General features: G+C 48.3%; 1 protein-coding gene across 1 annotated transcript in view; it reads right to left on the reverse strand.

Annotated features, from left to right (window-relative positions):
* Positions 1-22,609, reverse strand: part of gabrb2b (gamma-aminobutyric acid type A receptor subunit beta2b) — a gene marked incomplete at both ends in the record, with an annotated part of 50,759 nt that overhangs the window by 16,155 nt on the left and 11,995 nt on the right. The window contains 2 exons of the mRNA XM_083691396.1: positions 5,155-5,237; positions 16,949-17,169. Coding sequence (XP_083547522.1) covers positions 5,155-5,237; positions 16,949-17,169 — 304 coding nt within the window. The remainder of the gene's footprint in view (positions 1-5,154; positions 5,238-16,948; positions 17,170-22,609) is intronic.

Genomic DNA, 22,609 nt, shown 5'->3' on the forward strand with positions numbered 1-22,609 from the left:
GCAAACCAACCATAAAACACCTGCTACTGTACCCTACAAGACGGAGGCTGCATGTCGTAATGCACATACGATGCCCTGCAGCAACACCAACACGTCTGAGGCCCAGCAGGAGCTTGACGTCGTTGAATAATTCATCCCACAGGTCTTTCCTTCACTGATATCACAGTGTATGTGTGGCCCACTGCACTTCCTGCTGACCTGAGTTCCATCCATTATAGAGAGGCAGCAGAGGCCACAACACAGCAAACCCAGGCTGACAGGAGGGGCTGGCGGGGTCACCAGACAGTCATCCAGCGTGGTAGAGCAGTCAGGTCAGGGTCTTAGCTGGACTACGCCACGTCTTACTCACTCGCCACTCACTCTGCCAGGGGTAGATGTGTGTCCCCCCAACCCTGGCCCACGAGACCAGAACCAACACGGCGTGTTGAAATGATCATATCATATATTATTAAATGGTGTGTGTGTGTGTGTGTGTGTGTGTGTGTGTGTGCGCAGTGCGGGCGCGCAGGTGCACATGCATGTGTGTATGTGTGTGCGTGTGTTTGTGTGTGTGAGTGCCCACGCATGTGTGTGCGCATGTGTGCGTGCGTGTGTGTGCGTCTGTGTGAGCTCAGCTATCCCCGGGCTTCATCTCTGTATCCTATTCTGAAAAAGATGACGCACATGATTCAATGAAGTCTTTGAACAGCTCCACACAAATGGTGCCCAACCTGGGGGGTGACAGATTCATTTCATTAAGCTCATCTTCCGAAGAGAGTAAGGAGTCTGCAACCAAATATGTACTTTATTACAATCAAATTAATTCAGAGAGCGGACCTATTACTGGGGAAAAGACACAGTAATTGTATCACACTAATTGTATCGCATGTAACTAAAGCACTTTCACAAAGATGAGCTGATTACAGTGAGAGGAACATGCTTGTGTGTTTAGCAGCCAGGCTTTGATCAACTAGGATGAATAAAAAATGATAGTGAAATATGTTTTAAATAGATTATTTTTCATTTTTAGGCAACGTCTCTAAAAATACCACACCACGCGAATGTGTTATAGCCGGGCCAAGAAATATCACTGCTGTGTACTGTATATCCCTTTAAGTGTCCACAAAACGTTCATCTTCATATCTGTGACTCTTCAACCTCTGTTCCCTGTCTACACCTTCATCCTTCAGCCTCTGTACTCTACACAGGACATCAACTCTGACAGGAGCACAGCAAAGAAGCATCGCTGCACGGAGATGAAAGACTGTGTTCTAAATGGAGCAGGGACGGTTTGGAATCACGTTCTCGTGACGACGTAGCCCCGCCTGAGACATGACCGCTCAAGTGTCACCCTCGGACCTCGAGGACGTCCTCTTGGCATAATGGTAGGTGCTTGGGTCTTCCACGTGGGAGGCGCAGATTGAATACAGTAAGTGCTGTTTGCTGAAAACATAACTAGCAACTAGAAACCGACAGAGGTCTATGTAAATCTTATAAACCAGTAGACCAATGTGGTTGAATCATAAGATAGGCAGCTACTTAGTCAGCGTTTCATTGAACATGTCCTTGCTCTTTCCCCTGAGGGAGGTCTAATTGTGATTTACAGCTTGCCCTTTCACTTGTTTTGCTTGTGTTCCTGTCCTCCCCACAGTCTGTTTCATCCAATAAGGCAGCAGACCTTTACAAGTCAGAAAACAAGGAAACCTCAACATGAATCATTTTCCATTGAAATGTTGTTGTTTGTTTTTTGTTGTTGGGTAATTGAATAATTATATGAAGTGAATGGATTTCTGTGAATAAACTGCAAAAAATGCTGCCTTTCTTTCTTTGTAAAAAAAAAGCGAGAAAAAATTTAGCAAAAGCAATAGACGCACTGAGGCCACTTATTATTCTCTGCTCAAAAGGAGGCTAATTAAATCAGGATCAGCAATTTAGTTTTAGTCCAAAACAATTACGAAAGGTTACGCGAACGGGATGGAAATTCTGATGCAAAATTAAATGTGCTTCAAACTGCTATTTCTCCTGTCAGAGCTTGTTAAAACTTATTGAGCGTCATTCAGTGGCTCCATACCGGTGGCACAGAGTGATATTAGAGAGACCAAACTGTCAAAGGAACTCACTGGAAGAAAGCCATGGAGAGAGAGAGAGGGGGGGAGAGAGAGAGAGAGAGAGAGAGAGGGGAAAAGAACAAAAAAAAAAAAAAAAAAAGAGAGAGTGAGAGAGAGAAAGAGAGAGAGAGAGAAAGAGAGAGAGAGAGAGAGAAAGAGAGAGAGAGAGAAAGGGAGAGAGAGAAAGGGAAGGGTGAAGAAGAGAGGGAATGGAGCACAACAGACACGTCTGCAGCTGAACCACTGAGACCGGGTCGCTGCAGAGTCCGTCAGCCAGCAGCACATCAGATGAAAACGCTCAGGGTCCGCAGCACCACAGAGCAGCACCATAGAGCAGCACATCAGAACAGCACCACAGAGCCCAGAGTCACAGAGCAGCACCACAGAGCCCATAGTCACAGAGCAGCACCACAGAGCACCTCGTCACAGAGCCCCTCACCACAGAGCACCTCGTCACAGAGCCCCTCACCACAGAGCCCCTCATCACAGAGCAGCACCACAGAGCCCCCCACCACAGAGCCCAGAGTCATAGAGCAACATCACAAAGCGCAGAGTCCCGGAGCAGACATAAAACAGTCAAGGACTCTTGTGTTGTTCAACTTTTATCAAAGATCCTCACAGAGGCCACATCTCTCTACTGGGTTACGGAAGTCTGGTTTCCAATGGGGCTTCCAATGGGGTTTCCAGTGGGGTTTCCAATGGGGTTTCCAATGGGGTTTCCAGTGGGGTTTCCAATGGGGTTTCCAATGGGGTTTTCCAGTGGGGTACAATCGTCTTTTAACTATGCTGCAGGTGATTGATGGTGATGACGACGAACTATGTTGATAATGACACCCCAAACTCATGAAACAGTTGATTGAAACGTAACAATAACAACGACAACCGTTCCATGCATGACAATGAACCCGTCCTCCGATTTCTACCTCCGCCAGCCTCTCCTGATGCACACTCCCTGCTCTCTACCCCAGGCTGGGATGACCTCACCAGCCACCGGGCCGTGTTGAAACAGCAGCTCAAGAGGGTCACACTGAACTACAACTAACAACTGCTTCCCATGGCACGACGACCCACTTCACAAAGGCATACCAGGTCCCCAATTAGTCTGGACGAGAGCGCTGTTGCACTTTGATCTGGTTGGCAAGGGAACAAATGCGAGCCGAACGTCCTACTGCACGGTGGAGTCAGGCTGAAGGTCAGCGTCATCAGTGCTAGCGTAGCGATGCTACATCCCGCTATCTGGTTGTGGTGTTCTCTGACCTCTTACATGGTGGATATTGCATGTCTGATAAGGAACTCTTGTAAAACCCACATTTGCTACTTGGGAACTTTAGTTTCTCATTGGAATGTGTTTGTATATAAAGCAGTTATTTTGAAGCTACCATTTTACCTCACATCATTGCTTTCAAGGCGTCCCAGTGGTGATCAGACACGCTCTCAGAGCTTGCTACTTTTTAACATCCCACGGGTGTCTACGGATTTGGGAAAAAAACAGCTTTTAGCTAATGTGCTCTTCAGACATGGAATGATCTACAGGGTAGACTGAGGTTGGAGCACTTGGTCCCATACACATGTTTTAAGTCCTCGGTTAGGGGCCCGCTCTCAGAGACACGTGTTTTAAGTCCTCGGTTAGGGGCCAGCTCTCAGAGACACGTGTTTTAAGTCCTTGGTTAGGGTTAGGCTCTCAGAGACACGTGTTTTAAGTCCTTGGTTAGGGTTAGGCTCTCAGAGACACGTGTTTTAAGTCCTCGGTTAGGGGCCCGCTCTCAGAGACACGTGTTTTAAGTCCTCGGATAGGGTTAGGCTCTCAGAGACATGTGTTTTAAGTCCTTGGTTAGGGTTAGGGTTAGGGTTAGGCTCTCAGAGACATGTGTTTTTAAGGTGTTGTTTTGCATCCTATGTGTATTGTAAACAGGGCGCACCCGCAAAAGAGAACTCAGTCTCAGTGTGTCTCCCTGGATAAATAAAGGTTAAATACAACAAAAAAAGAAAAAAAAGAAACTCAATGGCATCACCGTAGACACACTGGAAACCAGGTAGACTGTATCTTCAAAATTGGACCTCATCTTCCATGACATAACATACCTCTCCACGTCCAGTAGAGTGTTCTGACATCCAGTTATATGCTCATACTAATACATCATATATTAGGTTGAAAATATAGTTGAAATTCAAGCTGCGCTGTAGTGTAAGTGGTTTAAAGTACACCATTAAAAGCAGGCCGTGGCCTCTAGATGAACTGGATCTTGTATGTACTCCTTGTACAGCATTGTTTTGCGGAAATCCCTAATTTGCTGAAGTGATGGAAACAATTTTTGAGTGCCTTAGGTTTGACGGTCAAACCTGCTGACAAGAAACTTTGTTAATTTACCCTCACGGGGTCCATTTAGTGTTCAATCCACACGTTTCCGCTGTAGTTGTTGATGTTTAGGAGTTACACTGTGCGCGGTATCATCGCTGTGAGAGAATGCCCTGTGGATTAGATGTAAGCAAAGTTTCCTTTTGAAAAATGTGGTGTACGGCTGGACTCAGTGTGGAGAGGGAGCAATAGAGCCAAAGAGAAAGTGTGTGTACGTGTGTGTGTGTGTGTGTGTGTGTGTGTGTGTGTGTGTGTGTGTGTGTGTGTGTAAGAAATAAAGAAAGACAGACAGAGACAGAGGCAAAGAAAGACACAGACACAGACACAGACAGACACACAGAGACACAAACACACAGAGACACAGACACAGACACAGACACAGACACAGACAGACATACACAGATACAGACACAGACAGACACAGACAGACACAGACAGACAGACACAGACACATACAGACAGACACAGACACAGACACAGACACAGACAGACAGACAGACAGACAGACAGACAGACAGACAGACAGACAGACAGACAGACACACACACAGACACAGACACAGACACAGACACAGACACACAGACACACACACAGACACAGACACACAGACACACAGACACACAGACACACAGACACAGACACAGACACATACAGACACATACAGACACACACAGACACACACAGACACACAGACACAGAGCCAGTACTCACAGCTCTCTATCTCCAGAGTGCAGTTCTGCTCATCCAATGGATATCTCCTCAGGTCCATCATACAAGCAGCTGTGGTGGTGATCCTGAGGAGAGGAGAGGATGCTCAGAGTCAGACACAGCATACAGGGACACAGGTGGATGGGTAACCCTAACGCTAATGACACTGACCTAGGAGACAAGGTAGGAAAACCCTATTCACCTAAATACAAGAAAGGAGTGTAAACTGAGTTGACTTGGGATTATCCTTTACTGTCATCATTGATTAGCTAGGAGAACTGAGGAGAGGGGAGGAGCGGGGAGGAGAGGAGAGGGGAGGAGAGGAGAGGAGAGGGGAGGAGAGGAGAGGAGAGGTTAGGGGAGAAGAGAAGAGAAGAGAAGAGAAGAGGGGAGAAGAGAGGAGAGGAGAGGGGAGAAGAGAGGAGGGGAAGGGAGAGGAGAGGAGAGGAGAGGAGAGGATGCTCAGAGTCAGACACAGCATACAGGGACACAGGTGGATGGGTAACCCTAACGCTAATGACACTGACCTAGGAGACAAGGTAGGAAAACCCTATTCACCTAAATACAAGAAAGGAGTGTAAACTGAGTTGACTTGGGATTATCCTTCACTGTCATCATTGATTAGCTAGGAGAACTGAGGAGAGGGGAGGAGCGGGGAGGAGAGGAGAGGGGAGGGGAGGAGAGGAGAGGGGAGGAGAGGAGAGGTTAGGGGAGAAGAGAAGAGAAGAGAAGAGAAGAGAAGAGAAGAGAAGAGAAGAGAAGAGAAGAGAAGAGAAGAGGAGAGAAGAGAAGAGAAGAGAAGAGAAGAGAAGAGAAGAGAAGAGAAGAGAAGAGAAGAGAAGAGAAGAGGGGAGAAGAGAGGAGAGGAGAGGAGAGGGGAGAAGAGAGGAGGGGAAGGGAGAGGAGAGGAGAGGAGAGAAGAAAAGAGAAGAGAAGAGAGGAGAAGAGAGCAACAGCAGGACAAAGTCAGAGTCATCCATTAGCTAGGGACCACTGGAGTCTGAGAGGGTCAGTCTGAGGGGTCAAGTTGTCCTCGGCCCTGCTGATGAGGTCCTGCAGCTGCCTTGTAATTGTCTAAGTGAAGCTTTATTGGTCTGAGTGGCGTGGACAGAGACAAGGGCCCCACAATCACAATCTCAATCAGTATCTCAAGCCCCCTCGGCCTACCGGATAACTACAGCTGGAGGCAAGGGCACATTGCTACATAATGGCCCTGCTTTTTATAGCTGCATGCATGTGTATGTGTGCATGCATGCGTGCGTGTGTGTGTGCGTGCGTGCGTGTGTGCATGCGTGTGTGTGTGTGTGTGTGTGCGTGCGTGTGTGCATGCGTGTGTGTGTGCATGCATGTGTGTGTGTGTGTGTGTGTGTGTGTGTGTGTGTGCGTGCGTGTGTGTGTGCGTGTGTGTGTGCGTGCGTACGTTTGTGTGTTTGTGTGTGTGTGGATTATTTTGTAATGCATTGCTTTCATATCTGTAGGCCTACAGATAACGTTTGTGGTGGGATGAAGTTGTGAATGATAACGTGAGATGATAGCGATCCCCAGTGAAGTCACCTTGGGATATCTCTACATTATCCCCTCTGCATTATCTCCTCTACATTATCTCCTCTGCATTATCTCCTCTACATTATCTCCTCTACATTATCTCCTCTACATTATCTCCTCTGCAGTCGCTGCTACATCATTCCAGAAGCAGAGGATTAACCCCAACCATGATCCTAATTCAACCTGTCCCTGTTGAAACACAACAAAACAACTCTGATCTCAAGAGATGCTTTCCTGGTGTTGTGTCAACTCGTCGTGTCGTGGTGTGTATCGTAACAGATTCCTCACAGCCTAAATACACACCAACAACTTATTTTCATCCCTGCTCCCTTCATGACGTCTGACGGATCAGCCACGGCAACAGCGGAGGCTGACGGAGGCAGAAACAGAAACACGTGTTTGATTCCTCCGTTCCGTGCATTACAATGAGCCCGTCCTCCGATGTCTACCTCTACCAGCCTCCCCTGCACTGCATGTATACCACACCACCCAAACAAGACCTTGACTTGATTCTTAATGAGAGTGAGCAGCCCTCGCGTCCAGGGATTAAAAGGCCAGGCCTAATCCTTGTCCTACTCTGAGTATTCTTGAATAATCCCGCTGTGTCGGACGGCTCCGGGGTCAACCCCTACCTGAGAGGTCAATCACAATCACAACATCACTGCAGGGAGCCACGGGAAACCATGGCAACCAGGGAGGGCTGGAGATAACAGATTACAGCCCCCAGATTAACCAGGGCAATCATGGCAACCAGGGAGCTGTGTAGACAACAGATAACAGCCCCAGATTAACCAGGGAAACCAAGGGAGGGGTGTAGATAACAGATAACAGCCCCAGAGTATCTACCTTGAGGTAACCACGGCAACCAGGAGGAATACATAACAGTACCAGAGTATTTCTCTGTAGGTAACCAGGGCAACCCAGAGGGGAAGATCATCTACACAGCGCCACATCATCCCGGGACCTCTAGTGTACGGGACTGTCACCTCTGGACCCCGCAGCCTTCTAAAAGGTACAGCAACCAACCACGTCGTTGCCCCATCTTGTCCTGACCACCTTCCCACCCCACAGCCGTCCCCATGTCAGACAGGTTAACGTCACGCCAGAGTGTTCTCTGGAGTTGTCGAGGAGAGCGTACCGTATGTCACAGGAGAACATCCACGCCGGTCCTCGTGAAAACGATGGCCTCTATTTTCGGTGCAAAACGGACGCAAGTCTGTTCCCAGGCGTATTGGTAATTTGTGTCGGTGGTAACAGGTGAAAATACCACAGAGCTGAAGCGCTGTGTCACCTGCCCTCAGGTGGGAGGAGTAACGGCCATAGAGGCGTGTTCATGACAATAAGCAGGTCAAGTGCCATCAGGTGCGCTGAAAAATTCCGGTCTTGAAAATAGCACTGATATTTCAAACACACCCCCTCGCTCCACCGCCGGCCCCCCCGCGCCAGCGCCCACGTTTGCGTGAAGACTGCTTTTTTTTACGCCGTTAAAATATAGCCCTCTGGGTTCCACCTGTCTGTCTCTCCTATTCCCACAGACACCGACCCCACTGACAGACACTCCCCCCCCCACTAACAAGACGTCCATTTCCCACGGTGATGAGAGCGATAGGGAGAGGTGTTCTTAGAGCGTTCGTCTCCGGGTCTAGAACCCCTTTCATCTGCCAGAGTTCTTCCTCTGGCTGCCTCAACTGAGTGGGTGGAGGGAGCCTCAGGTGCTGATCCACCGGCAGACAGCTTGACAGGAACAAAGAACGCGGATGATGTGAATACCTGGAGAAGAAGGACTTGAGATCACTGTGTAAACCGCCTATGTCCTCTGTTCTGTGCTGAACAGAAATTAACGACTTTAGCAATTAACTTATATGGCTATAGCCATATGGTTATAGCAATTACCTTATATGGCTATAGCCATATGGTTATAGCAATTACCTTATATGGCTATAGCCACATGGTTATAGCAATTACCTTATATGGCTATAGCCATATGGTTATAGCAATTAACGGCACTATCGCTGACACGCATGCACGCACACACACACACACACACAGGGTATGCACATAATACATAATACCTGATGGGTGTGTTCTCTGCAAATGTGTATCTGTAAAAACGGTCAAAAAGGTCACACTTAACATTAAGTTGACCGTATATTTGAGTAATAACTATGTAATTACTCTAGTAACAACATTAAGTTCATATTGTACATGAGTAATAGCTTTTTAACTACACAGCAATGGAGTTAAGCGTTTCGTATTCTTACAAAAGCGTAAGATTCGTTTTAAATATTCAATGTTTCACATTCTTTCTTCTTCTTCTGCAGTATTCACTAGCAGAAGATCTACATATTCACATTCTTTCTTCTTCTTCTGCAGTATTCACTAACAGAAGATCTACGCATTCACATTATTTCTTCTTCTTCTGCAGTGTTCATTAATAGAAGGTATCACCATTATCATGCTCCTGTCAGGGCGGCTCAGGGAGGTGCTTCAGATGACAAATGGAAATCATATCATCCTGAAGGCTGTGTGAAATGGATAGGGGGGGGGGGGGGCGGGGGGGGGGTTATGAGCTCAGGCACATTATGGCACCGCCTGAGGTGACAGGACGCTATTAAACCTGAGCACCATCACTCTGCCGGGGCCAGGTGAGATGCTGACTGGTGCAGTCGTAGGAAACACAGATCAATATGTCTATAGATGACAATCTTCATTTCACCTGAGATGACCTGAAGCCTTCAGGGTGATTGTGTGTGTACTGTGGGCGACAGCACTCGAGACATCTAAGAAAACTTAACACTCTGCACTACACCCTAACCCTTACCCTAACCCTAACCCTAACCCTAACCCTAACCCTTACCCTAACCCTTACCCTAACCCTAACCCTAACCCTAACCCTAACACTAACCCTAACCCTAACCCTAACACTAACCCTAACCCTAACCCTAACCCTAACCCTAACCCTTACCCTAACCCTAACCCTAACCCTAACCCTTACCCTAACCCTAACCCTAACCCTAACCCTAACCCTAACCCTCTGAAGGAGTCTGATCAGAACACAAAAGCACAAAGCGTTCTCCTTTATTTAACCAGGTTAGTCCTATCTTGAGATGTAAAATCTCTTTGACAAAGAGAGGCCTGGCCATATTTCTCTGTCTGGTCATTTTACTATTACATTTTACTATCATGCTGCTGGTTCGTCATGTATTTTGTGAGTCAGATGTCCTGTCAAATGTATGCACAATGACCTATGAGGTAGGTGACTGTTCTTTTAGAAAGCATAATGCACGTCACGGGCCTTTTAATGCTCACACCAAGCCAGCCGAGGACACCCCTCCACCTCATCTCAACCCTGTTAAACAACAAGACAAAGGTACTCAAATGTTAACTTCCCAACTTCTGCAACAGTGTTCGTGCCAGGTGCTGTGTGACCCATGGGGGACAGGGCACCTTTAAACCAGAACAGGGCACCTTTAAAACACAATGAGTCTGCGTGTTCACCGGAGCTTAAAGGGCACAGAGTGAAAAACTGGCTGAGAAACCCGGTGAGACTTTAATATTGTGAGTTTGTGAGCTGGAACATTTGGTCTATGTCCTAATGTCAATGATAAACTGTAATAGTTGCTTTGAAGGTAAATTGCTGAGGCAGACTTAAGAGCACTCCAAACTCCTCTTTTCGTTTAAAGTTTTTTTTTGTCAAATGTGTTCAATAGAACACTATCTCTAACAGAAAGAGAAGCACAATTCAGCATTCTGAATGTAAGAAAATAATGTTTCTCATTGTTGTTGTGTTCCATTGTGCTTACGCAGGTGAAAAACGTTGATCTAACCAACATTTAAAAGTTAGACTTTTTTTTTTTAAAGAACAAACTCATTTGTAAAAAAGAAAAACATTATCACAGAGGGAATAGTAGTCTTTACCAGGGGAGGTTGGTGGAGGTAGAAATCGTTGGACGGCCTCATTGTAACACATGGAACGGAATGAGGAATGGTATCAAACATGTGTCTACCGTTCATCAAAATGATGGGTCAGATATTGCCATAATACAGTCAGTCGTTAGAGAATCCAGTAGGTCGTATCGTCCACAACCCAGCAGCAGTAACAGGGAGCGATGGTGAGTGCTGCGTCACATTTCTTCCCCCGTCTCCAGAGGTATACATGTGCACTTCCACACGTGGATTTAAAAGCATGTGATTGGTCTATGCATGAGCTCCTACACTACTTCGTTCCCATTTCAACGAGAGTGCACGACTGCACATTTCAGGGTGCAGAAGTGGGCCGGAGTGCAGACAGGGAGTCACTCTTCCCGGCTCTGGTCCTGCGTGAGAGGTTGGCGCTGCCCCGAAGCTGCATGGCACCCTGGGTAATCGTCCTCCTCCTGCACACCTGTCACCCTGAGACCACCCCCTCCTACACACTTGTCCCTCTATGGTACCCATCCTTCCTACACACCAGTCCGTCTATTTTCCTACACTGGCGTGTGTTGTCATGTTTCATACCATTAGTCAACCATTTACCTGAGTGACAGCTATTCACTCCTAACCTCCTTCAGATAGCTCCGTAGTTGTCAAATGGGAGAGGGTCATCATTCGCTAATTAGCCACAAGCTAAGTATGCATTACCCTCTAATTATCTAAGTACGTAAGAATCTAATTAAATATAATGTTCTCGTGTGCATTCAGGAGGATAATCATATTCATTGTCCTTTAAAAGCATCACATTTCTGGACGCACACATTGTTAATCACTGCCATCCTTCTCCACCAGGGAAAGCTCATGTCATGTGCAACTTCTCTGTGATAATGATTCTGACCGTCCAAACTTGATGAATGCTCTCTCTGTGATTGTGTAGTATACTACTGCATGAGAAATGATGTTATCAGACCTGTACTATGTTATCAGACCTGTACTATCTGTTATCAGACCTGTACTATCTGTTATCAGACCTGTACTATGTTATCAGACCTGTACTACCTGTTATCAGACCTGTACTATGTTATCAGACCTGTACTACCTGTTATCAGACCTGTACTATGTTATCAGACCTGTACTGCCTGTTATCAGACCTGTACTATGTTATCAGACCTGTACTACCTGTTATCAGACCTGTACTATCTGTTATCAGACCTGTACTACCTGGTATCAGACCTGTACTATGTTGAAAGGAGGTAGAAATCGGAGGAAGGGCTCATTGTAATGCATGGGACGGAATGAGGAATGGTATCAAACACGTGTGACCATATGGTATGCTGCTCTCCAACCAGCCCTGCCCTCCTCTATTGTGCTGAGGTAGGCTTTAGCTCAGCAGGCTAACATGGTCTTGTGGTGTACAGGAGACCAAGGTCCGATACCGCACCGGTCGGTCACATCACACCAACCTCCATTTTTGACCAGTGAACATGATTGGGCCGTTGCAGAGAAGATGACGTGATATGACAATAGGGTGATGCTCTGTCAAAGGCAACTTTGACCAAAAGCTTAGCTATAGAATAAATCAGAGAGGTACATTGATTCCACATACGTATATATGGACCAGTGGAGGCTGGTGGAGGTCGACATCTCATTGTAACGCATGGAATGGAATAAGGTATGGTTTGATACCATTCCTCATTCCTTTCCATGCGTTACAGTGAGCCTGTCCTCCGATGTCTACCTCCACCAGCCTCCCCTGGTATGGACTGGAGGCTCACTACGTCACTCTCCCAATGTGGAGTAGCAAGCCCGTCTGATCGTCTCACCGTAAAACAAACAAAACCAAACCCCCAGCTTCTCAACCTCCAATCCCCACAATCTGTCCTTCAGCGGTGTTTGTTTACAACTGTCGGATAAAGCACGGATCTACAAAACAATACAACGGGACCCAAGGTCAAACACAGCTTTGGATTTCCTCATCCTATCCCCCCAGTCTGTTTGATGCGGTGCAGAGGAAATCCAGGACAGAGAGAAACATAATATAGTGATGTGAGGCTTTTCCAAGAGGGAGGACGACCCTAGACTGTGGATTGGAGGCCGTGCAGAGATGCGGTTGATGGGATGGCGCGGTCGTGTTTATCTCTTGCTCCGTAGGCCACGTGAAACGGATCGGCGGGTCAGTGTAAAGGTTAGGTCGGCGGGCGGGCGGGGGGCGGGGGGGTAGGGGCGGGGGGGTAGCGGGGGGGGGGGGGGGGGTAGGGGGGTGCGGGGTGTGAGGGGGGGTTGCACACTGATCTCGTCTTGTCACAAAGCCAGTTAATATCAATCGAGGAAAAAGAAGAGAAAGGAATGGAGATTGCTGTTCCGTGTTACACACTCCAGAGGTCCGTCTGTGCTCAGGAGTGAACAGGTGTCTTTCCTTTCCCCAAGGTTCTAGAAGAGATGGATGTTCTCATTCCGCCCCTGGACACCCTATCCGTGTCAGCAGTAATTTCCCCCTGATGTGGCTCTCTGACTTCCAAGTGTTTAACCAAGGAGCAAATTGCCGGTTACTTGCCAGCAACTTTCTGATCTCTGTATCAAGACGGAGCCAACGGAGTGAGAAGTTGGGCAAGAGCCTTGGGCCGGCTGGCACACACTCTTGAAACGTGTGTGTGTGTGTGTGTGTGTCTGTGTGTGTGTGTGTGTGCGAATGAGTGAGTGCGAATGAGTGAGTGCGTGTGTGTGTGTGTGCGAGCAAGCAAGTGTGTGCGTGTGTGTATTCACGTGTGTATGTGCGCGCGCGTGTGTGTGTGTGTGTGTGTGTGTGTGTGTGTGTGTGTGTGTCCGCGTTCAAGGTATTAATCATTGCACAACGCTGTTTCAAACGTTTTTTCACGCACACCCCTCGGTTGCTTGGTAACTGAGTGCAAGCTGTGCCAAGCGAGGCCCATATGGCCATCCACCTACAGAGACCTGGAGGGGCTGCACAGGGACCTGGAGGGGCTGCACAGGGACTCTGGCAGGGGCTCCGCACACTGGGGGATGGGGGGGGGGGGGGGGGGGGGGGTGGAGGACAGAGGAACCAGACCCATTCACACGTTCTAGCCTATCTGTCCACTTGAACTCCCATCTAGTTGGGCTTCTTGCAGTGACAGCAGCGTGACCCGTGGTCATGTTGTCACACCATAATATGCTCATTAGTTGTATACTGGTCACCTTGCAGGACTGGCTGTCACTCATCATGGCTGGTTCGGGAGCTGGGGTGATGTCATATGGCATGGGGAGGCGGCTGAGGTACACTGTGAGTGAGTGACTGAATGCACCATGATGCTCTGTCTGCTGCGAGATTAAACAGATCATCATCAGCAATCTAGTGATGAAATACTGTCAAATCTTGAAACAAAATTCTGTTTTTAGTTTTCCGTTTTAATATATATTTCTATGTTCATGACTAATACCTTAACAGGAGAGAGATCATTTTTAACTGAAAGATAGCTGGTGTCAGGAACACTTTCTGTACAGTGCAGGACATTCTCCCACTCGCAAAAGGTTTTTCTCTACACAAATTCATCCCTGTAGGGGGAGCCCTTTGAAGACCCCTTTGGGTTCTTTTTTTAACTCTTTTGGATTCCATATTAAACTCTTTTGGGTTCCATTTCGAACCCTCTGTGAAAAGGGTTCTACGTGGAACCCAAACGAGTTCTTCAAAGGGTTCCCCTACAGAGACAAATGAAGAACCCTTTTAGAATCCTTTAGTCTCAGAGTGTAGTATTCACCTATACGTCCTTGGTCTAGTTGACACTTCACTCACTGTAGTGCCGAAGTCACTTGAACAAAGAGCAACAATAATTACGAGACAGCCCTGCCCTGCAGCAACACACACACTGTACACAAATCCAGGCCCTCCTCTATGTGTTGCTGTGTGGGTCAGATTTGTGGGAAATTAATTAAATGAACCTTCATCAACCCTCCTATTTCACTTTTCAATTACTTTCCTTTCCAAAAAACAAAATTAGAATGATCTTTGTTGTTCTCTGGCTGAGAAAGCCATGCCCTTGGGGATGGCGGAGGGAATTTTTAATATCATTCTGGCTGGAGGCTGCTAGTTATATCCAGATCCGAAACCCATCTCTTGCAAGCCAACAAAAGTGCATATACAAGCATACAAGCCTGTGTTGTTTGCTTTGTAGCTGACCACAATGAATTAGCAGGGCCAATTGGCAGCTCAATAGCAAATAAATGAGTTTATCCATTTGAATATTCATCATTTATCTGTACACAGTGGCTGTGTGTGGCAGGCAGTCATCAGCCGTGCTAGACTCAAATGAATCCAATTAAAATTCCAATGTAACGGGATGATGAAAAGATTCCCTACTATTGTGATGCATATTCTGTTGTTGTTGTTGTTGTTGTTGTTGTTGTTGTTGTTGTTGTCGTCAACAACTGGCACTGGGAGTTGTTGAGGACTCTGACCTCTCAGCACAGGTCATCTCCTTGGAGATAACATCCCTAACTCAAATCATCGCACACAGCACGGCCTGGGAAAGTCTGGCTGGAGGGTGAAGGACAAGGATCCTAACGGTGGCTCCAGCCTTCTGTAGATACTCATTCTAATGCACGGAATGGGATGTGTGTTTGATACCATTCCTCATTCCAATCTATGCATTACAATGATTTCTACCTCCACCAGCCTCCCCTGGTAGATACTCTGTGCATTATCTCCCTCCATTGCACCATAGAGTACATCCCATCGTTAACATGAGAACAGAGCTATATCTTCCAGTAGCCACAGTATGCACTTGTCTCCTCTCTTCATCACAGCTGAACGCGTGCTTTCATTTAACAAGCTCTTTATCACACCATATAGGACGCCTCTCTTCCTAACAAACCCCAGTGATGCAATCCCCTAAAACACCTCACTTACTGCAGTCATCCTCTCTGGAAATGCAATATTCTGGACACTTGTGCATAATAGGACACTTTGCAGTACAGTAAAACCATAATATTCTGGCCCTCTCTATCAATAATACATGCTTTAGGTCCTCCAGGGGCCTAATTTTCTCTTCTCTATGTGCGTGTGTGTATGTGTGTGTGTGTGTGTGTGTGTGTGTGTGTGTGTGTGTGTGTGTGTGTGTGTGTGTGTTGTGTGTGTGTGTGTGTGTGTGTGAACCCCAGCCACTAGCACTGTTACAGTAACAAGTGCCTCACATTGTTAGACACATAATACACACCCAAAGTAGGCTGTGGACGATCCAAGACCTTTCTTTCACAAAAGGGAGAATATGCTGTGACCTTGGTAGTATTCGTACTGCATACTAGCACTGCTCGTGAATGAGACAGAATACGCTCTTTGAAAAGATAAAGGTGCAACCTAAAACCAAAAAGAATTCTACGGCTATCCCTGTATGAGAGAACCCTTTGAAGAACCCAAACAGGCTTAAGGTCGAACCCTGTTGCGTTCCATTCCGAGCCTTGTGCGGAACCCTTTCTCTTCGACTTCCCTTTCCTCTTTCTGCTTGTCTGATGGAAGTGAATGCTTCAGTGAGAGATGCAGAGATGACGCTGGACTCACACGCCCTAATAACGCTAAGCTATCTAGCCTTGGCTATAATGTGTCCTCTATGGTTGACACGTTTAATAATCAATGAATCACACCGTGAAACAATTGGCTAATTGCTCCTTGCTGCAGAGGAGGAGAGTTACGTAAGGAGGAGTGGTGAACGCTGAGCCAATGCAGTGAGTGCTAACCCGTAGTGAAATCATTGTGATGGGCGGGGGGGGGGGTTGGGGGGGGGTTGGGGGGGTTGGGGGCGGGAGAGACACTGCTGAGGTCCCAACCCTATTCAGTTATCTCGCTTTCTCTTGCTTTCTCTCTCTCTCTCTCTCTCTCTCTCTCTCTCTCTCTCTCACACACACACACACTCCCTACACCCCACCCCACCCCTCTCTCTCTCTCTCTCTCTCTCTCTCGCACACACACACACTCCCTACACCCCACCCCACCCCACCCCTCTCTCTCTCTCTCTCTCTCTCTCTGTATTTATGCCTCTCAGCTGCCAGTGTATAATAGATCAGGGGATATCAGGGGATATAGCACACAGTGGGTTATAATCATTCTGTTTTTATGATTTCAATAACCTTTGTTTACCAAGGGGGTGTAGGCTTTATAGCCTCATCAGGCCCGTTCTAAACTACAAACTGCAAATTAAACTTCACTGGAGCTAAGTAGGTGCACTCTACTTCTCTGTGTGTGTGTGTGTGTGTGTGTGTGTGTGTGTGTGTGTGTGTGTGTGTGTGTGTGTGTGTGTGTGTGTGTAAGTGAAGCAGTATCATTTGAACGGGTGTTTGGGTTAACGTTTACCTCAGGCCGTAGAGCACCGTGCCATCTGGATGCAACCGGATCATTCTGTTCTTCACGGTGACGCCGTGAACGAAGGACTTCTTGTCGTTTAGGAAGTAGGTGTCCGGGACCCACAGCTGGTCGGCCACCCGGTTATCCAGGGTGAGGTTGAGGGGGATCTCAGAGTACGATAGACGCTTGTCCCGCCAAGCTTGCTGGAAGTACATAGTCAATGTGTAGTCCTGTAATAGAGAGAGAGACAGAGAGAGAGAGAGAGAGAGAGAGAGAGAAAGGGAAAGAGGGAAGGAGAGAGAGAGGGAGGGAGAGAGAGAGAGAGAGAGGGAGAGGGGGAGGGGGAGACAGAGAGAGAGAGGGAGAGAGAGATGGGGGGTGGAGAGAGAGAGAGGTGGAGAGAAGGAGGGAGACAGAGAAAGAGAGAGAGAGAGAGGAAGAGGGGGAGACAGAGAGACAGAGAGAGGTGGAGAGAGAGAGAGAGAAAAAAGATAAATGGGTTACTGGGCCTAGAGATCAGGTTTCTCACAAAATGTCTTCACTGCCTTTCAGACGTTGTTGAATATTAGATGATGTAGACATAAGAGCAGAGGGATAGTGTCTAAACCAGGGGGGGGAGATTCCTTCCCGTCAGATCAACACGAGAACAGTTTCCTGCGACATGTGCTGCCTTAACCAGACAGATAGTCCTCCAAATGACCCTCACCACAACATCTGCTAACAAGATACTCCAGCTCCCTAATATGTGTTTTAGCAGAGTAGTTGTCTCGATGTGTTAGTTAAGGCTCCCTTAAAAAGGACATGTTTGGCTTTTTGCAACAGGAGCACAGAGAGACCCAGTCTCTCCCCTGGCTTGTCACGCTCACATCACATCAGGTTTACATGACCACGACTTTGCCTAAAAGCTACGCCTGCTGAGCTCGGCTCAGCTGTGTGTGTGTGTATGTGTGTCCCGTGTGTGTGTGTGTGTGTGTCCCGTGTGTGTGTGTGTGTGTGTGTGTGTGTGTGTGTGTGTGTGTGTGTGTGTGTCGTGTGTGTGTGTGTGTGTGTGTGTGTGTGTGTGTGTGTGTGTGTGTCGTGTGTGTGTGTGTGTGTGTGTGTGTGTGTGTGTGTGTGTGGGAAGGGGTGTGTGTGTGGTGGGGGGGGGGGGGGCAGGGTTTTCAGCTCAGTGTGTTTGTGGACTCACTGTAGACATCGTCAACAACATTCATGGAGGAAATCAAAACAATATTTATAAGATTATTTACAACCTCCCAACCAAATTCCGATTCCGCCCTGGCATCAGTATCCTACCTCATCAATATCCATTGACGACTTCACAGCCTCCATAACCAACCCTGAGTGCTTGGCTTTCATTGGGTTCGTTGCCTTTAGATTCCTACCTCTTACGAATTCGATGTTACGATATTCTCAAATAAAAACGTTGTAAAACATGAAACAGTTCCCAGTGAAAGAAGTAAGTGCATGACGCATTTCAGCCACGGGATCATTCACGGGGGTCAGCCAGGGGAGCATTTCAATACGCTCATATTCATATTCGGGAGTGGATTTGGAAAGGGGAAATAGCCGAGTCAGCGTACCGCTCATGCATGCCGCCACCCTAACAATAAGAAACACATCAATCCAGCCATAAAGAAATACCTACTATGGGGAAACTTGCAGTCTCAGGGCACTTAGAGCACGACTGAGGGAGGGAGGGGAGGGGGGGGGTGGGGGGGGGGGCACATCGAGGGCTGAACAGGCATTTTTTGGAATAGGACTGTTGGCTGCAGATCTGCCGTCCCAACTGAACCCAGTACAGGACCGTACGTCTCCATCGAGACTACATGCAGATTGACTGGGTAGGAGGAGAATGGTAGATTAAGCTGACAGGATTCAAACCCAGGGCTCCCCGCGGGCGACAACACTGCCTTATCCTGTCGAGCTAAAGCCAGAGGATGAGCTCTTTGGGAGTGTTTTTTCAGGTCTCGGGGCAACGTTACACATTAAGCAAGGGTGTTTTCTGAACCGCCTCTGCTACATAGGCACAGGACCTGAGGTAGAAGAGACAGGAGGTTATGTCTGTGTGTTATGTCTGTGTGTGTGTGTGTGTGAGTGTGATGTGTGTCTGTGTGTGTGCGTGTGTGTGTAATGTGTGTGTGTGTGTGTGTGTGTCTGTGTGTGTCCGTTTGTGTGTGTGTGTGTGTGTGTGTGCGTGGGTGTTCCCCAGGCAAAGGTATTACAGAGGCATCATCATGATGAAATCCCATGGAATAAAAAACGGCAAGGGATTTCATACAAGACTGTCAACATTTCTTGTAAAATACCCCCTACCCCCCGCCTCCCCCTCCAGCCCCCACCCCCCATTTCTGGCAGGTGTATCACCCCCCTCCCTCCTTCCCTCCCTTCCTCCCTCCTTCCAGGCATTCACATCATGGTGTGTTTTCGGAGCTGTCAACAGTTTTGGATCGGCACCATGCTGGAATAACTGTGTCTGTGTCTGGGTCTGGGTCTTGTTATATGTCCCTCTCGATGTCCCAAGATTTCTACTGTGACCTGAGATGAACGCTCCTGCTGTTGAAAGCACCTGTACCTGAGGAGAGAGTTACCTGAGGAGAGAGTTACCTGAGGAGAGAGTTACCTGAAGGGAGAGAGTTACCTGAAGGCAGTTACCTGAAGGGAGAGAGTTACCTCAGGAGAGAATTACCTGAAGGGAGAGAGTTACCTGAAGGAAGAGAGTTACCTGAAGGGAGAGAGTTACCTGAAGGCAGTTACCTGAGGAGAGAGAGTTACCTCAGGAGTTACCTGAGGAGAGAGTTACCTCAGGAGAGAGTTACCTGAAGGGAGAGAGTTACCTGAGGAGAGAGTTACCTGAAGGGCGAGAGTTACCTGAAGGGAGAGAGTTACCTGAAGGGAGAGAGTTACCTGAAGGCAGTTACCTGAGGAGAGAGAGTTACCTCAGGAGAGAGTTACCTGAAGGGAGAGAGTTACCTGAAGGAAGAGAGTTACCTGAAGGGAGAGAGTTACCTGAAGGCAGTTACCTGAGGAGAGAGAGTTACCTCAGGAGAGAGTTACCTGAAGGGAGAGAGTTACCTCAGGAGAGAGTTACCTGAAGGGAGAGAGTTACCTTGAGGGAGAGAGTTACCTGAAGGGAGAGAGTTACCTGAAGGGAGAGAGTTACCTGAAGGGAGTTACCTGAGGAGAGAGTTACCTAAAGGGACAGAGAGGCTCTGCTAAGCAGCATGGCCTCCAGCCTGAAGCTGCCACTGTGGCCAATTTACTGGAGAGAGAGAAAGCAGCACCGGAACACCACAACATGCTCCAGAGAGGGATATGCTGGATAAGTAGCCTCTACTGAGTCTCTGTGGGTGGTGGAGGAGGAGGAGGTGGAGGAGGAGGAGGTGGTGGAGGAGGAGGAGGAGGGGGAGGGGGTGGAGGATGGAAGGAGGAGGAGGGGGAGGAGGAGGAGGAGGAGTTGGAGGAGGAGGGGGAGGAGGCCTGTGATAACAGGGGTGATAATGAGCATCACTAAGTCATGTGAGAAAAAAGAAAAAGGAGGAGAAGGAGGAGTGGAAGACATGATCATAAAAGATAGAGATTTATGAACGCTGCACTGCCAAGGAGGGGGACAATGCTGGCTAATTATAGACTACTCCATCTACACACTCCCACCAACTCTCCCTCCCTCCCTCCCTCCCTCCCTCCCTCCCTCCCTCCATCCCTCCCTCCCTCCCTCCCTCTCTCCCTCTTAGATGCTGGCTTGGTAGTGAGAGTGTCTTCTAACTAATGGCTGTGTCCACTGCTGAGTTTGGTCCTGAAACCTTCCTCACTTTTAGAACATAGAGGTTGGTCCTGAATGCCCCCCCCCCCCCACACACACACACACACACACACACACATACTGTCGGAACATAGGGTTTTGTCCTGACCCCCGCCCCCCACCACCACAAAGTGTATCTATGCATTATTGAGTTGCTGGATGAATAGGATACTTTCCATCTCACTTGAGGAAAGTTTCCCAACAACCTTGTGACCTCTCCTGCAGCTCAGGTTGACTGCTCCAGGCCTGCCTCCCTCTGTAAGTGGTGGCCGCAGTCTGAGAGGCTTTCACCAACAGCCGCAGTGCTGCTGCAGCAAATACAAATGTATTTGTGTGTGTGTGTGTGTGTGTGTGTGTGTGTTTGTGTGTTGAATCGAAGAGTTTGCAAGTATTTCAAATATGCGGTTTTCTAACTAACTTACCAGTGGGATACTGAGATTTAAAAAAAAATAAAAAAATAAAAAATGCAATCAATAAACTAACTAATAAACAAGGAAAAACATACGGAGCCAGCCTGTGCTGCCTGTTCAACAACAACGCCTCAGGCACCTATGGATCGGACACAGCCCTGGGGGGGATGTGCTCAGCAACTAATCAGGCCCCATGTCATCTTGCCCTGTCAGGAAGTGTGTGTGTGTGTGTGGGGGGGGTCGGGGGGGGGTGAAGGTGGAAGACGAGATACAGTGCATTCCCCTTCACTTTTTCCATATTTTGTTATGTTACAGCCATAATCTACAATGGATTAAATTATTTTTTTCCCCTCATCAATCTACACACAATACCCCATAATGACACAGTGAAAACAAGTTTTTAGAAATGTTTGCTAATTTATTAAAAATAAAACAGTGAAATATCACATTTTTCACATATTCTGAATACTTCCCGAATGCACTATATATGCGGGCGGCAGGAGAGGAAGATATAGGGTTGATAGTCTACGGGGGGGAGGGGGGGGGGGTTGAATTGGGGTGTTACTTATATACAGCATGTAGAAGAGGGGTAGGGTGTATGGGAGAGAGAGGGGGGGGGGGGGGTTGGCTGGCAGGGACGGTAGGAGAGGCAGGGGAGGGTAGGAGAGGCAGGGGAGGATAGGAGAGGCAGGGGAGGATAGGGGAGGCAGGGGAGGATAGGAGAGGCAGGGAGGATAGGAGAGGCAGGGGGAGGGTAGGAGAGGCAGGGGAGGATAGGAGAGGCAGGGGAGGATAGGAGAGGCAGGGGAGGATAGGAGAGGCAGGGGAGGATAGGAGAGGCAGGGGAGGGTAGGAGAGGCAGGGGAGGGTAGGAGAGGCAGGGGAGGGTAGGAGAGGCAGGGGAGGGTAGGAGAGGCAGGGGAGGGTAGGAGAGGCAGGGGAGGGTAGGAGAGGCAGGGGAGGATAGGGGAGACAGGGGAGGGTAGGAGAGGCAGGGGAGGATAGGGGAGACAGGGGAGGGTAGGAGAGGCAGGGAGGGTAGGAGAGGCAGGGGAGGGTAGGAGAGGCAGGGGAGGGTAGGAGAGGCAGGGGAGGATAGGGGAGACAGGGGAGGGTAGGAGAGGCAGGGGAGGATAGGGGAGACAGGGGAGGGTAGGAGAGGCAGGGGAGGATAGGGGAGACAGGGGAGGGTAGGAGAGGCAGGGGAGGGTAGGTGGAACACTGATGCAAATAGCTGTTATCTCAACACTCTCCTCCTCTCTTAGCATCCTTCACTCTCACACACACACACGAAGGCACGTACGCGCACACACACACAAACATACACACACACACACACACACACACACACACACACAGGCACGTAGGCACACACACACAACACACACACACACACAGGCACGTAGGCACACACACACACGTAGGCAAGCACGCACACACACACACCACCACAACCACCAC

Source organism: Argentina silus (assembly GCF_951799395.1).
Source record: "Argentina silus genome assembly, chromosome: 2".
NCBI lineage: Eukaryota > Metazoa > Chordata > Actinopteri > Argentiniformes > Argentinidae > Argentina > Argentina silus.